General features: G+C 40.0%; 1 protein-coding gene across 2 annotated transcripts in view; it reads left to right on the top strand.

Moving 5' to 3' along the window:
- LRBA (LPS responsive beige-like anchor protein) overlaps positions 1–16,603 on the top strand; it is a 756,763-nt gene that overhangs the window by 728,246 nt on the left and 11,914 nt on the right. For both annotated transcript variants that reach the window (XM_025385122.1, XM_025385123.1), the window contains exons 54-56: positions 7,171–7,272; positions 10,518–10,714; positions 15,285–15,436. In XM_025385122.1, coding sequence (XP_025240907.1) covers positions 7,171–7,272; positions 10,518–10,714; positions 15,285–15,436 — 451 coding nt within the window. The remainder of the gene's footprint in view (positions 1–7,170; positions 7,273–10,517; positions 10,715–15,284; positions 15,437–16,603) is intronic.

Genomic DNA, 16,603 nt, shown 5'->3' with positions numbered 1-16,603 from the left:
CTGGGCCTTGACGCTTTTAGGATCTTCTTACTAGAATTATGGAAACTTGCCCAAGGGAGCTCACATAGCTAGCAAGTGCTGGAGCCTAGATTTAAACTCAGGCAGTCTAGGTCAGAGTTATCTAAACTATACACTTAATTAGAATATCAGCTATAGAGAATTTGATGCAATCCTATCACTAAAGCATTCTTAGTATTTGCAAGAGACGTAAAAAGACAACTGCATTATACTGAGTTCTTATGACAATACATGTCATGGTAGGATTTTGTATTTTTCAAATACACATTTAAGGGGTATACTTTAAGTATATAATTGTAGGTACACACTCATATAAACCCATTTTCTAATGTACAGTTGACTTTTGAACAACACAGGAGTCAGGGGTGCCAACATTCCACACAGTCAGAAACATGCATATAACTTTTGACTCCCCAGAAACTTAACTACTGATAGCTTACTGTTGACTTGGAAGCCTTACTGATAACATAAAGTTGGTTAACACATATTTTGTATGTTATATGTATCATATACTGTGTTCTTATAATAAAGTAAACTAGAGAAAAGAAAATGTTATTAAGAAAATCACAAGGAGAAAATATATTTACTATTCATGAAGTAGAAGTAGATCATCATAAAGGTCTTCTTCCTGGTTGTCTTTCACACTGAGTAGACTGAGGAAGCAGAGGGCTGGTCTTGCTGTCTCAAATGGCAGAGGCAGAAGAAAATCTACATATGAGTGGACCCATATCGTTCAAACCTATGTTGTTCAAGGGTCAACCATGGACTTAGAGGGTGATTCCCATGTTACAGTCATTTATTACGTATCAGAGAGAGAGGAGGAGAAATGTTACATACCAAGGACTTACCGTTTTCTTTGTACCAACATTATCTTGTCTTGCATTAATACTTCTAATATTATTTACAAGAAGATGCTACTAAAATTTCCCGTCTGATGGTGGTTGTACTGTAAATGCAGCTATGGCTTGTCATCTGTAGTCTATATGTCTAATCAAATTATGATTTTTCACCAAAGAGACCATGATGAATAGGGGAAGGGAAAAGTTTGGTGAAGATGAAATGTATAGAACAAATTTCAAGTCATTTTTCTAAGCATAATTAAAATGCAGTATAATTTCCATTGTAAAACTAGGAAGTTAATAGAAAAGGTTCAAAAAATATTTAACCTCACTTCTGCTTTAGCAAAGCCATTTCCTTTCCTGATTTACCATTATGGTGAGCCACATGAGAAAGCTTAGTATTCAGTTTTCACATGAATGTTTTATAGTAATCAATTGTAACTAAATGGTACAAAGGGCACATGTAAAATAGAGGTATCCGTCTTTAGGAAATGACTGGCATATATTGTATAATATATTTTTGTTTTTTATCTATAATATATATGCCTAATAAGTTCATTATGTATTTGGGCTTTTTAAACAAATATATTTTATTTCTTAATTTGTTTTCTATTGAAATTATTCCTTTTTTTTAAATAAAGCCAGGTTTTATATTTTGATTTTCCTCTATAAAAGTTCAGGTGATACATTTTTACTAATGAGGAAAATTATATTGGTGGTCTTTAAGCATGTTAATTATTGTTAAATATTGATTTTGCATTCAAAATTAGTTACAAGTGGTATGGACTTCAGTACTATTATGTTGACCTTTACAAGCATAGATATTTATAATTATGATTTGCAGGTTTATAGTACTGTTGACAAAACCAGATCCAATGATCCTTTAAAATCAAGTTATTTTTAAATAAAAGGCCATGTTTTACTCCTTTCCTTATTCCATAGTACCTCACACATATTAAGAATACAAACTCAATAAATATTATTAAGTGAATGAAGGAGTGAAGGAATGAATGGATGAACAAATGGGATATGTTATTTTCTGGCTCAGCCAGGAGTCATCTAAACTAAGTATTAATTGGAAGAAATAATTTTAGTTTTATAAAACTAAGAATAGGAAAATGTTTAATCCCGCTTCATTCATAATAGATGGTATTGAGAAAATGGAATGAAGAGAATTCACTGTGCTAACAACAACATATTTAACCTACAAATGAAAACTTTATACTGCATTTCAAAGTGATCTAATTTTCATAAGAGTAAGGAGATGACGCCAAAACACCAAGAACTTTATTCACTTTTTAAAAAGTAACTACAAGTTTGCCAGAAATACATGTCGGATCTGTTTTTACCTGGATTGTCACCTCTTTTCCCTAATGGATATAGACCTTATGAAATATTCTTCTCACTGAATATTTATAAGCAAGATACTAGAGAAATTCCTCTTTCCTCTTCTCTTCTTTCAGGTGTAATTTTAAGTGGTTCGCAGTCTGTTTGATAAATATACTTAATGTTGTGAGGGCACCAGAGAAACACAACTAATAAAAGCATTTGCTATTCTGCCTAGTGGTGTTAAAATATTTCACCTAATGTTTTAAAACATAAGTCCAGTATAAATGCTAAGTGGTCATTATAGAGATCTTGTGTTGCTTGAATGCAAGTTAGATTGTTATAATTGTCTCTGTAAGTTGGTATTGATATCTAGTATTATGTACTGAGAGAAGTGCCTCTGTAAAACCTGATGTGCCCTGGTATTTGCAGCAGAATTTGGGCTGTCTTTAATCTCATTTGACTTGTTCATATTCCTTTAAGGCCAACCATAAAGATGCACTCAGTATCCTTGTCAGCCTTTGGTTAGGATTTGCATCAGTAGTCATAAACCTGCTCTCCGGACAAAGACACCCTTTCCTTTGAAGTAATTGCTCAAGCTTTTCAAAGCAGTCCTAGAAGTCTGTCCTCTTTCTCTTTTTATTTTTCTTTAAGAAGAGTTTGAAGTGTAGTCCCTTAAACTAGCAGCAAGATAAATTTTTCTCTCAGCATTATTGAAGGCCATGACAATTTTTCAAGCAGTAAGACTTTAAAAGGTTCTTAAGGGAATCTGTTCTGCTTTATGGTCTAGCCTTTGGTAGATCCTACTATCTCAGAAAGCAAAGGTAAAGACTTTTTGTATCCCTTAACTATTGCAAATTTTTATCAAAAGAATTAACTTGATATTTTTGAGAAGACTTTTTTTTTTTTTTTTGCTCTTCATTCGGTTTAGAGACTGCAATGAGAGATTATTGATAGCTTTGGCATCTTTGAAAAGTAATATATGGCCAGAATCATCTTGTTTGAGCTGATTATTTCTTGCTGAGTATTAAAATCTGTGTGACTGACAAGTAGTTGGGAGGGGCAGATTTCTGAGAATACTGCAGTGAGAATGAGTTATATGGTTCCAAGATTTTGTTTCTAGGCTTTCCAAACAGAAATGTACATAGATATGGAGGGATTTTGCCTTTCCTTTCTGTGGGATGTCGTCACTTGGGCTCTGCTGTGATCCAGGATGATGTATACAGTGTAACTACAGAGACATAAAAAGATTCTGTGAGCCACATGTAAAGCCTCTGCTCTGCCTCCGATTATCTCCACTACTCTCAGTAATTTCATTACAAGTGGTTCCCAAAATGTCCATTGAACTTAAACAGTTTTGACCTGTTTGATTTAAATCCCATATCATATATTTGCTATACTGAAGTGTAACTATTTCAAGCTCTTTATTATAAAACTTATAAAAATCAAATAGTAGGTATTTATTTTGAATGTACTTTTTGATAAGTAGAAAATGTAAAGAATGCTCAATCTGTACAGCAGATAATACAGGGAATACAATCTTTAAAGAAGATTGGAAACAGCTTTTCTTAGAGGAATGACATGATATCTCTCCTTATATTGTTGTATGTGGGGTTATAGAGGCCAATAATGTACATTTCCTATAGGTGAGGGAAGTTAAGTAGCACTGTCTTTTTTACTGGAAATCCAGTGACTGTGAAACCAGTTACCTGAGAACCTAATGATCATAAGTCTACCCTTATGCTTTTAATTTGGTTTTCTTTCTCTCTCTCTCTCTCTTTTTTTTTTTTTTTTTGTATTTCCTGAACTGTCTAACCTGCTTCCGGGATTAGCAAACATTTTGCCAAACTTTGAAGCCAAAGTCCTAGCACTGAACAGTTCCTTATTTAGAGATCAGGCCCTAGGGAAAGAAGAAATTCTTTTTCAGTTTTGAAATTACTCTGCATGTGTGTGTGTTCTGATTTGTGGAGTGAAAAATGATTTAATAAAGTTTGGATTATTGGAAACTAGTATTTTGTAAGCAAAGCATGATGATAAAAATCTTATGAGTTTACAAAAAAAAAATTATGCTTGCATCTTAACCCACCTTCTGGGGTTAATCACGAGGCTTCCTAAACTCTTAACTTTATAGTCGTAGAAAACTCTCAGTATTTCAACTCTTTTACATTAAAGAAAGAAAGAAAATTGACAGCAATCCCCTCCCTTCTTCCACCATGCTTCTGAGAAAACAATAAGTTAGCACTGATGTGCTTAAGTGACGTTGTCCTCTGGGACCACCATTATCTATCTGTCCTTTGTTTACTTTGTCTTATACTTAGAATGCCTTCATTTGACATCAGTTTTCCTTCAAACCTTCACTTTTCACTGAGGAATTCCAAGACAATTCAAGTTAAAACACAAATTTCACCATCCATGAAATGGTAACTTATAAAAACAACAACAACAAAAAACCAACAATTACACCAAAAATATATTCCCTTAGATCTTAATGATTTTAATTGCTGGTTAAAAAAAAAAAAAAAAAAAAAGTTGCCAATGGATCTAATTAGACAGTAATTTCAGAAACAACATTGTATGGTATTTTTGTGGAATGTACAGCCTTCTGGGGAAAAGGGAAATCAAGAATCAGGGCTAAAGTATTGATAACTTCTTATTTTATTATTTTTTTGAGATGGAGTCTTGCTCTGTCACCCAGGCTGGAGTGCAGTGGCACAATCTCGGCTCACTGCAACCTCTACCCAGGTTCAAGCGATTCTCCTACCTCAGCCTCCCGAGTAACTGGGATTAGAGGCACACACCACCACACCAAACTAATTTTTTGTATTTTTAGTAGAGGCAGGGTTTCACCATGTTGGCCAGACTGGTCTCAAACTCCTAATCTCAGGTGATCTGCCCGCCTTGGCCTCCCAAAGTGCTGGGATTACAGGCATGAGTCACTGCACCTGGCCAATAATTTTTTAAAACAGTATACTTATTCCTAAAATTTGTGGATCCTAACAGAAGCTTAAGTAGTTCAGATTGACTTACATTATTTGCTTTGTTTCTTTAAAATTTTCCCAAATTTCTGGACTTTGTAAGAAACAAAATTGCTCTTGTGACAAATTCTTTGTGGCTTGGGAAATGTCAAGAAAACTTTCTAATTCAGGTAGGTTTGCCTCCCAGAGAAGTTTTAAAACTTGGAATCAAATGAAACAAAGCCCGTTGTTCTGCCTATCCCCTTGCCTCTTTGTATGTCACTTTCAGTCTCCCTTTATCACTAAGTCTGTAGGCCAGGTCCAGCGGCTGGCTGCACATAGCACTGCCAGTGTGGTGCAGAGTTCTGTGTGACATCCCTTCAACTTAAGTCCCACTCAGAATTACCTACAGTCACCAAAGCCTTGAAGGACACTGCGGGGACATGGCCCTGTATTATGTACTCTGGTACATGCATTGGAACTGTCATGTGGAAGGCTAGACCTGAAGTGACTGCTGGCTCCAGGTGAAGTGGGGCTACAAGCAGAGACTAGACCTCTCTTCAGGGTAGAAGCCTCTCAGCTTTTCTTGGTCATGGACTTCTGTCCATTCAGTAAAACTTGTTTTCCTCCCCTGCTACGTAGAAAAACAGGCATGTAGATACATTTTGCATAAAATTTCAAATAACCCAGTGACCTACTGGAAGAACCCCCACTTTGGAAGCCAGGTTAGTTTTTTGACGGCAGCATTCCAAGTACAGTAGGTTTTCAGTGGGTTTCTTCTGAGCTGCTGGACGTCTTTCCTCTGAGTGGCTGACTGCTCCAAGGATAGTCAGCTGTCTGGGGTTAAGATGCAAGCAATTCTCTTCCACAGAGTTCCACAGCTGCTGGTAGCCACCTACTCTGTGGGCACATTTGTCTCTTCTGGATTACACAGTGTTAGTTATCAAGCATACTATAAAACAAATCCAAATCAAGAAATCAAGAATGCTAATAGAATCCTGCTCTCCACTTGGAAAGACTTTTTGTGTCTTTACCTTTAGAGACTATAAAAGTAGAGGATTCCTTTAGTTTTCAAATCGTATTCTTCAGGCTAGACATGGAATCCGATTTATCCTTGTGACTTGGCATGAACCAATCAACAAATCAAGGCCATTACCGTTTTATTTAGTCATGGTGGGTTCCTTATTAACTAGCCAACCAGCCAACCAGCCAACCAACCAACCAACCAACCGTACTTTTTCTTTTTAGTCTGGGACAGACATACAGTATGACTTGTTCTTTCTACTTGTGAAAGTATTCAGCAACATCTGCCGTTTTTTGGATACTCCTCCTCTGTCCCCCCTTCTCCACCCACCGCCCCTCATTTTCAGTCACTATCTGTAGACTTATCTGTAAGGGTTTGGTTTTTTTAGGTTTTTATTTTTTTAGGTTTTGTTTTTTTAGGTTTTTTTAGGTTTATTATTTTTGGTTCTTTGAATGAACTACAGAGAAATATACCCATGAAATTCATACATCAGAAAAATACATAAGCTTAGTAGAGAGAATAGGTATTTAAGAGAGGGGCTGCAGAATTCCTGTGGAGGTAGCGGAAGTCTAGTTCAGACTATCTTCATTATGATGGGTTTCAGCGGTCCACAGAGCATAAGAAGGGGCGAGGGAGGGGCAAGGCCTTTCTTTGAAATGTAAATTGAGCCAAAGTTCCTAATTTTATAGTCATCTGACCATAAAACATCTAATTGAGGGGCTAATTTTTTATGAGGCATTTTGGAATGCAGATTTTGTTGTATTTAACCCTGAGTTTTCAACCATTGTTGCTTGATAATTACATAAAGGTTACTTGACATTTTAGCAGGATGTGGTCCTCATAATCAAACTATAGTATATAACTTCGATCGAGTCCTAAAGTAGGATTGCTGGACAAATTCCCAAACTATAAATTAAATAGGCATGATGGGAATTAGGAGCAAGTTGTTGATTATTTAATCTGCATGAACTTGAATTGATTTGTTCTTTTCATCTGTTTTTTCCTAAAGGTGAGATTGCTGCTCCTCGGGCCATTTTGACAGGCCATGACTATGAGGTCACATGTGCTGCGGTCTGTGCTGAGCTAGGCCTGGTGTTGAGTGGTTCACAAGGTAAACCTGTGGTACCTTCACAAAATGGATGCATTTCGTGCTGTCTTCTAGAAACAAATTACCAAAGATTAATTTGGTACCTTTTTTCTAAAGCTTCTGTCTGTTATGCTAGCCATTAGTCATATGGAACTATTTAAATTATTTAAAGTTCAATAAAATTAAAATGTAGGTTTCTTGGTGGCACTAGCCACACTTCAGGGGCTCAGTACTCACATATGGCTAGTGGCCACCACATTGGACAGCACAGATAAAGATCATTTCCATCACTGTAGAAAGTTCTGTTTCACAGCACCGCTCTGAAGAGTTTAAGATGTGTTTACAGACATATCCTGTTAATATTCATATTCCCATGAAGCAGGAACAAGGAACATCTTTGTATATTTGTTTATTCTTCTGCACTGTTACTGGGCCGGGTTCCATCTTACATCTGAACGGAAGCCCCTGACCCTGTCTGTTTTAATGAGGCAGGGGCCACAATGGCATTGAGAGTGGAGTAGAAAGATACTTAAGCTGGTTTGCCTGGAGGTTTGTGCTGGAAACAGCATCATATATTTAGGCCCAAGATAATAAGCAAGCTAAAAGCACACGCAGCAAATCAGGATCTGACTAGGAACGGAGCTGTTTCCAATTCGTTGCTTATCCCGTCGTAATAGTCTATCCGTCTCTCTGTCTCTGCTCTGAGCTGAGGTCTGAACACAGAACAAAGTACTATATCTCACGTCTTTTAGGTTTATCTGGTGGGGAAACAGAGTATTTGGATCACCTTACCTGTGTCCTAAAGTATAATAGTCTGGCTAACAAGGTGTTTTAAATATTTAAAGGATTGTGTTTATAAATTTGGTCAAAACATTGAAATAGTAATAATGATAGCAAGAATTCTATAACCACTGGATTTTTCCCTTATACTCAATCATTTCATACATCCTGAGCCAACAGGAGTCGTAAAATGAACCTATTATATTACAGGTCATCTGTTCTTTGCACAGTAGTATGGAACTGTAAAAGCGAGCATGCAAACTGAAACCAAACAAAGTGATCTGAATAATCATTGGTCAATTTTACAATTGTTCCATCGTCTTTAAAAATTTTTGTCAGGCTGGGCACGGTAGTTCATGCCTGAATCCCAACATTTTGGGAGGATAAGGTGGGAACATCATTTGAGGCCAGGAGTTTGAGACCAGTCTGGCAACATAGTGAGACCCGCACCTCTACAAAAAAATTAAGAATTAGCTGGGCATGGTGGTGCATACCTGTAGTCTCAGCTGCTTGGGAAGGTGGGAGGACTGCAGGAGGTGAAGGCTGTAGTGAGCCATGATCATGCCACTGCACTCCAGCCTGGGTGACAGAGCAAAACCCTGTCTCTAATAATAATTTTGTCGAAACATTAAAAACTCATATTCAGTTATATATATAACATGAAAAAGGTAGTAAAACTCACATGTACTTAATACATTGTAATTTAAAACATTTGATACATTGATAATTACTTATGAAAAACGTATCAAGAGTAGTTTGAACTTGTTATATACATGTAATATACTTGTTATATACATGTTAAGGAGCTAGCATCTTTTCTATGCCTTGGGGAGCTGTCATACTCTAAGTTGGGATCACCGTCTAACATTTCATCTTTTGTGCTTTCAATGTCATGAAATATGCCCTAGAATTCCTTTAATGTGAGGCTTTTGCTGGTTTCAATTCTGGGACATCTTTGTTACACCTTCTTCCCTAACTTACACTGATAAGTTCCTTCATTCCCTTCCTGGCTGCATATCTACAGTGTCTCAGCAGGGTCAGCATCCCACAAGCAGCTCTTTCTTCTATAACCCCATTTATATTCAATTCAAATTGTACCTTCAGCTTTATCATTTTCCATTCTTTACTGCAGTTTCATCTTTGTTGGCCAATACCCTTTTTTGATTATCCATTTTTGTGAAATATTATATGACTTTATCACTGGGAGACAAAAAGCAACACAGCTGCACAGTTTGCTGTCTGTGTGTGACCTGAATAACAGATATGCAGTGAGCAGTCATTGACATATTTTGAAAGGAGTGATGTGATTGGTCACTGATGATGATGATGCACATGTTATTTATATAGTGATTTGTGGACTGAAGAGCTAACCACAAAAGTGCATACTTTATGTAATTACTGTGACAACCTAAATTTGAACTATGTTATTGGAGGGCTGGTGTTATTTAAGGAGTGATAACTGAAATTCATGCATGCTGGAACTGTGTAAAGCAAAGACTGCCTGTGGATATTTCAAAAATTTATAAACTACCTGAGTGGTCAAGAAAGAGCTAAAAGCCTTATTTTTAAAAGGGCAAGCTTTCAGTAGTCATTGCGGGGAAAAGGCAACAATTCCATGTGGTCATGAGTAATTTAGCCAGAAGAGTAGCAGGGCACATACCCCAGTGACCCCTGTTATCTGACTATCTCTTGGAACTTGCTCATCACACAAGCAATCTTTGTTCCTTATTCCTTCTTTGCTTTGCATATAGCAGATACTCAATAGAAACAAAAAGCCTGGCTGTGTGTGGGCTCCCAGCAGCTGCCTGTTCTCCTCTGGCACCTTGGCCTGGTGGTCCGCCCAGGTGTTGGGAGTGGTGGATGCTGCTGCTTGCTGTGGAGGCAGCAGGGAGGTGGACTCACTCAGTTGCCAAGGAGAGTGGCTGAAGGGTTCCTGTGTGAATTTTTTGGAGGTTAAGAAGAACTACCAGGGACCCCCTTTCAGTGTAAAAAAGTAGTGAGCAGTTGTAAAGAAGGCGGCTAAGGCCCTCAGAGGCTGCTTGAACTGGCTGTCCCTGCACAGGCCCACGGTGCGGTGGCTGTCAGGGCTCCTGCAAGGTATCCTGCAAGGAGAGGTCTTAGTGTGGCTGCTCACAGCCCTTGTTTGTTTGCATCCCAGCCTCCTTGAAGCTGTGTTAGAATTTGAAGCTTATGCTATTTCCCAGTTCCTCCAGTTTGTATTGCCTCTTAGCATAATGAATTTCAGAGACTAACTTCCTGTCTCTTGAGGAAAGTGAACTTGGACTTACATGATTTGGCTTCTCTCCTGAGTGGAAGGTGAGATCTGGCAAACATGAAGAGATTTTGCAAAATAATTTACACGTAAGATGGAAGTTTTTCAAAGGCTTTCTACATCTATAGTGTGGTTCTAGAATTCTGTTTGATCTGTGCTCAAGATTCAGATTGTATTTGTCTGTTTTCATTAAATAATTTTGCCTTTTGTTTCTCAGAAGGACCATGTCTCATACATTCCATGAATGGAGACTTGTTGAGGACCTTGGAGGGTCCTGAAAACTGCCTGAAACCAAAACTCATTCAGGCTTCAAGAGAGGGTCATTGTGTCATATTCTATGAAAACGGCCTCTTCTGTACATTCAGTGTGAATGGAAAACTCCAGGCCACGATGGAAACAGAAGATAACATAAGAGTGAGTGCCCTGGGGACTCTTACCTCAACTCGTGTCAAGTGGGGAGGGAAAGGGTTCGTGAAAGAAACCTCTATTTTTGGGTTGCCGAGGGCCTCTTTTCCACACCAACAAAAAATCTTTAGGTAGCACTCAGACAAGGCTCACACACTTCGCACACCACAGCAGTGCCAGCTGTGGATGAGGCCAGTTGCCGGCCTCCACCATGAGGCAGGCACACAGACACACTCACACTCGCTTTTATTTTTCCCTACCTTCCCATAATGCTGGCTGCATTTAAACCAAGTACACATACATGCGGCACAGCTGAGGCTGGTCCTTCAATAGAAGAGGTTTCCTTAGGGGCTTCTGAAGCCATCCTGGGTGGCTTTCACTGGCACTGCTCATTTTTTTTTTTTCTAGAAAACACACTGCACATTGTTTTCTGAGTATGAAAGCTGAAATAGTACATTAGATGACACTTAAAACTGGAGTCTCTTTACATCTGAATAGCTTGGTGGTGGGACCAGTAGGGATTATGACTATTTAGGAATATTAATTTCAGATATGACTTCTTCATGAATAAGTCCAAAACATGTTAAGGAAGTTGGGCTTCAAATTATGAATTAGGCAGGCATTTTTTCCCATTGGGTCTACCGGAAATGGCACCACCAGTGGACCTTCCGGGCTCTTGCTTCCTCTCCAGTATAGGACTCCACAAGTATTAGACATTGAGAAAAAGAGTAAGAACTGTTCTTTTCAGAGGCTAGTTTGTCAAGGTCCTTTGTTTCTTACCTCCAAACTCCTTGGTGAAGGTTAAAGTAAAATACAGCTGGGGTGGTCTTCATTTTCCAGAATCAGGCTGGCGGGGCACATGAGCTGTATACAATGAGGGGACCCAGGACATGTTGGAGGCAGGAGTAGGATCACAGGGGCTTCTACCCTGGCTTTGGGCTAGCTCTGGATATTTCACTCACTGCTATTCCTGACCTAGGCAGCTTAGATGACATAAATTCTCCCACTTTCCCAGATCTGGTCTGATCACCCCCTTCTCCTAAGTAAATACTGGTGTCAGGGAACAAAGCTCCTACATACAGATTACATGAGGAAATGACATGAGGAAATGAAGGACCCTCGCTGCTGTGTCTCCTGGGATTCATTTCTTGATTCAGTGGATGGCTTCCTTCTTGTGTCTCCACCATTCTCTGTGGTCTCTCCATTGCACTCTGCCAGCCTCCACCACGAGGCACGCACACAGACACACTCGAACTCGCTTTTATTTTTCCCTACCTTCCCATAATGCTGCATTTAAACCAACTACACATCAGAGGATTTTCTTTTCCTCTTTTCTTTACAATAATACTGTGGATAATCTGTCACTTTGAGTTGCGATTATATTGTCAGCTACGCTAATAAATCTGTAAAATAATTTGAGGTCCCCAGCTGGCTGAAGCAATTTCTGTGGCATTTCAGTTAGTACCAGGGGCTCTGGGAAGTTCCTTGAGGCAGCAGTGGGAGGCTTTCTGCAGACCATTCGTGCACACATGCTTCTCCTCTCTGCCCTGTAGCCATCGCTTTTTCCCTCCATAATATTTCCCGCTGGAGTTTAGGCTTAAACAATCCATTGCCTTTTTCCCAGCCCTCCTGCACTTTATCATGCTAGCTTGCAAGTGGCAGCTGTGTGACTGAAGCGAGCTTGCCTAAAATGAGCAGTACCTGCCCGCAGCTCCAGAGACTGATACTTTCACCGCTCACTACTCGGGAGGCAAGGAAGGCAGCCACAGGCTGGGAATCCAAGGCACTACAGAGCAGAATCTCCAGCTCTACCCTCAATCTGAGCCCATATAAGGAATGGGCACCATGGAAACAAATCAGTCATGAGCTCAGACCAGAAATTAAGTTTCTGTGAAATACCAAGAACCCTGCAGGCAGGAAGCCTGGGGAAGCTCTGCACTAATCAAGGCTTCCCACCTATTTTTATTTTAGATGCCAGATTGCTCTGTGGCATTTTGGTTAGCAGCATATCATAGTCCATCAACTAGACAGTGTTGAGATGTCTTTATGAATAGCTGATATTTAAGGAGGCAGCCTGTACAGAGCAGCAAAGTTATTTTATCCTAAACAAGAGAGAACCACCACTCACCCAGGGGAACGCATTTGTTTTCCCTTCCTGAGGCTGTGTTTTAGGATGTGGTCATCCCCAGCAGACTGCTGTGGCCTGCTGCTACCTCCTTAAAACCCCTGCAGCCACGGCGCTGTCCACAGCACTCAGGATTTCAGGGGATGAGATTAACGTGTCTCTGGGCACGTTTCCAGAGGTTTCCCTCTAGTAACACCCCAACCTGGGTGCAGAGGCGGCCTGTCAGTATTTGAGTGGAAGATCAGGTGCTGCTTGCTAAATGTTACTCTGGCTCTTGCTGCCAAGAGGAATTTGGCCTCTCATGAAAGAGGGCAGCGAAATCTTTTTTCACCTTGGGAGGCATCTGGTTCATTAAAATGTTTTGAATGCTGATGACTGTATAGTCCCTAAAGCCCAGGTTTTACTTAATTTCAGATGGAAGCAGGATTAGAAATTCTTTACTAGAACAGAGAATTAAAGATTAATGGTTTTAATTTGTTTCGGTGTAACACTTATCCAGTAAAAAGCTTAAGTATAAAATTCAAGTGAACCACAACCATAAGGTTAATGGATTTTCATCAGCTGAATTTTATGTGTAGCAAATAGTTGTTTGTCCTAGTTTCATTGCAGTTCCCAGACAGCCCTAGAGATTGCCATTTGTGAAATGAATGGGGGAAAAGGATATTGATTTTTGCTCATCTTGAAAATATCTTAATATCTGTGTTTAGTTAACGAGACTTAGAGAATATGCAACTGTCTTCCACACATGGGTTTTTATTTCCTAGATGTGTTTTTGTGTTCTTCAGAATAAGCTGTATTTAAGAGACTACTAAAAGTTGGCATTTGGGTGAATGTGAATTAAATGGCTAAGAAAGTCTTTACCTTTCTATGATTTTTTAAAAAATATATCAAAGAGTGAAGACTTAAGGCAGCTATACTAGAACTGAATGTAGAACAGTGCAAATGTATCAGAAATTAGGTATTTTTCTTTCTGGCTTGCCAGCACAATCTGTATTCCCCTGCACCCAGGTGGACATGCGATTACAGGTGTTTGTAGTGGCTTTAAAACTCCGATGCCATCCACTAAAGAAAGGAAATTTGTATCTTAATAAGCTAAGAAAACAAGGCTTGGAGGTACCAGGCAGGAGGAGAGGAAGGGGTAATAGGATTGGCTTTTGGAGTAGGGAGGGATAATTAGGAGTTGCCACACTTTTTCTATAAATGGACAGAAAGTAAATATTTTAGGCTTTGAGGGTTCTACATTCTCTGTTGCAACTACCTGTGAAAGTAGTCATAAACAAATGGGTGTTGCGATGTTCCAGTAAAACTTTATTTATGGAAGGCCAGGCGTGGTGGTTCTTGCCTGTAATCCCAGCACTTTGGGAGGCCAAGGCGGGGGTGGAGCACTTGAGGTCAGGAGTTTGAGACCAGGCTGACCAACATGGTGAAACCCCGTCTCTACTAAAAATACAAAAATTAACTGGGTGCTGTGGTGGGCACCTGTAATCCCAACTGCTCAGGAGGTTGAGGCATGAGAATCACTTGAACCTGAGAGGTGGAGCTTGTAGTGAGCCAAGATCGCATCCCTGCACTCCAGCCTGGGTGACAGAGCAAGACCCTGCCTCAAAAACAAACAAACAAAAAAAACCTGTTTATGGGGGTTCAGATTTGGAATTCATACAAATATTCATGTGTCATGAAAAATTCAAGCACTGAAACATGTTAAAACAAACAGTTATACAAAACAGGCAGTGGGCTGCATTTGGCCCACAGGCTTTCATTTGTGGATGCCCATTATTACAGGATTAAAGAGCAAATTCTGAGCCTGTACTGTCTGTTCAGCGCTAGTAGGAAAGGACAGAGGGGCACAGCCTAGAGCTGACTAAACCACAGGCTGGAGCACTGTCAGCCCTGGAGCAAGAAAATGCTGAACTGGGATTTAATCATCCAGGAAGTTGTAGCTCTCTACCAAGTCTTCTTCCCAACTGCTGTCAAAATCCAACAGGCTCAGGGAAGGTGCCAAGGTTGCTGGCTGCCTCCCTCCGGCCGGAGTCGCACCCAGCAGGGGATTAGAGGGGATGTGAGGTCAGGCGGCACCATCTGCCAAGTCTTGGGACTAACAGGCTTATTGGCATGTCCGCAGTGCAAATGAAGAGATGCCAGGGCTTCTCGTTAAGAGCACCGGTCCCAGTCCACAACACACACCACCATTCTAGTAGCATTTGTAGAACTGGAAGTTTGCTACTTAGTCTTTAAAAAAGCAAAGCCAAAAGTATCTCAACCATTGCCAAACTTTGTCCATTTGGTTTTTGAAAAATGGCAGATCTTCTACAACTCATGATTTTCTAAAAACTCCTGAGGATCTCTCTCTCTTCTCCCTGAACCACAGTAGCTGGTGTGAGAGTGACTCAAACACAGGGTGGGGGCTGAAAGTTTCCGAGAACCTCATTTCTACTGAATGTTGCTGTCTCACAGGCCATCCAGCTGAGCCGAGATGGGCAGTACCTGCTCACAGGAGGGGACAGCGGAGTGGTCGTGGTCCGGCAGGTGTCGGACCTCAAGCAGCTCTTTGCCTATCCAGGATGTGACGCAGGAATCCGGGCCATGGCACTGTCTTATGACCAGAGGTAACACTGGAATAATGGGCTACAAATGGGAGTTTCCAAAACTGCAGAGGGGACTGGTCGTGTTGGCTCTTGCCTGTAATCCCAGCACTTTGGGAGGCTGAGGCAGGAGAATTGCTTGAGTCCCGGAGTTCAAAACCAGCCTGGGAAACATTGTAAGACCCTGTCTCTACAAAAAATAACATTTTCAAAAATGTATAGTAAAACCTGCAGAGGGAATTTATTTAAATGGGCTGGTGGAGTTGAGTTGTGGGGGTCACAATCACAATCAAACCAAGCACACTTTTTAGAAAGTTTGACTTTCTTTCTGATGACGTTGCCACTCTTAGACAAAGGCTGAGTTCTCAAGGAATAGACAGAATTTAAGTAGCAAAGGTTCTGATTACAGTGATGCAAAGCTTTTTATATTTCTTTGAAGTATCTTTTTTTAATTATACCTTAAGTTCTGGGGTACATGTGCAGAACGTGGTTTGTTACATAGGTATACACGTGCCATGGTGGTTTGCTGCACCCATCAACCTGTCATCTACATTAGGTATTTCTCCTAATGCTGTCCCTCCCCTAGGCCCCCACTCCCCCCAACAGGCCCCAGTGTGTGATGTTACCTTCTCTGTGTCCATGTATTCTCTTTGTTCAACTCCCACTTATGAGTGAGAAGATGAGGTATTTGCTTTTCTGTTCCTGTGTTAGTTTGCTGAGAGTGACGGTTTCCAGCTTCATCCATGTCCCTGCAAAGGACATGAACTCATTCTTTGGTATGGCTGTATAGTATTCCCTGGTGTATATGTGCCATATTTTCTTTATCCAGTCTATCACTGATGGGCATTTGGGTTGGTTCCAAGTCTTTGCTATTGTGAATAGTGCTGCAGTAAATATACGTGTGCATGTGTCTTTATACTAGAATGATTTATAATCATTTGGGTATATAACCAGTAATGAGATTGTGGGTCAAATGGTATTTCTGGTTCTAGATCCTTGAGGAATTGCCACACTGTCTTCTACAATGGTTGAACTAATTTACACTGCCACCAACAGTGTAAAAGCATTCCTATTTCTCCACATCCTCTCCAGCATCTGTTGTTTCCTGACTTTAATTATCACCATTCTAATGGGTGTGAGATGGTATCTCATTGTGGTTTTGATTTGCATTTCTCTAATGACCAGTGATGA

This window comes from Theropithecus gelada, chromosome 5 (assembly GCF_003255815.1).
Source record: "Theropithecus gelada isolate Dixy chromosome 5, Tgel_1.0, whole genome shotgun sequence".
Lineage (NCBI taxonomy): Eukaryota > Metazoa > Chordata > Mammalia > Primates > Cercopithecidae > Theropithecus > Theropithecus gelada.
Note: the sequence above shows the minus strand (reverse complement) of the source record. Positions and strands in the feature narration are given on the sequence as shown.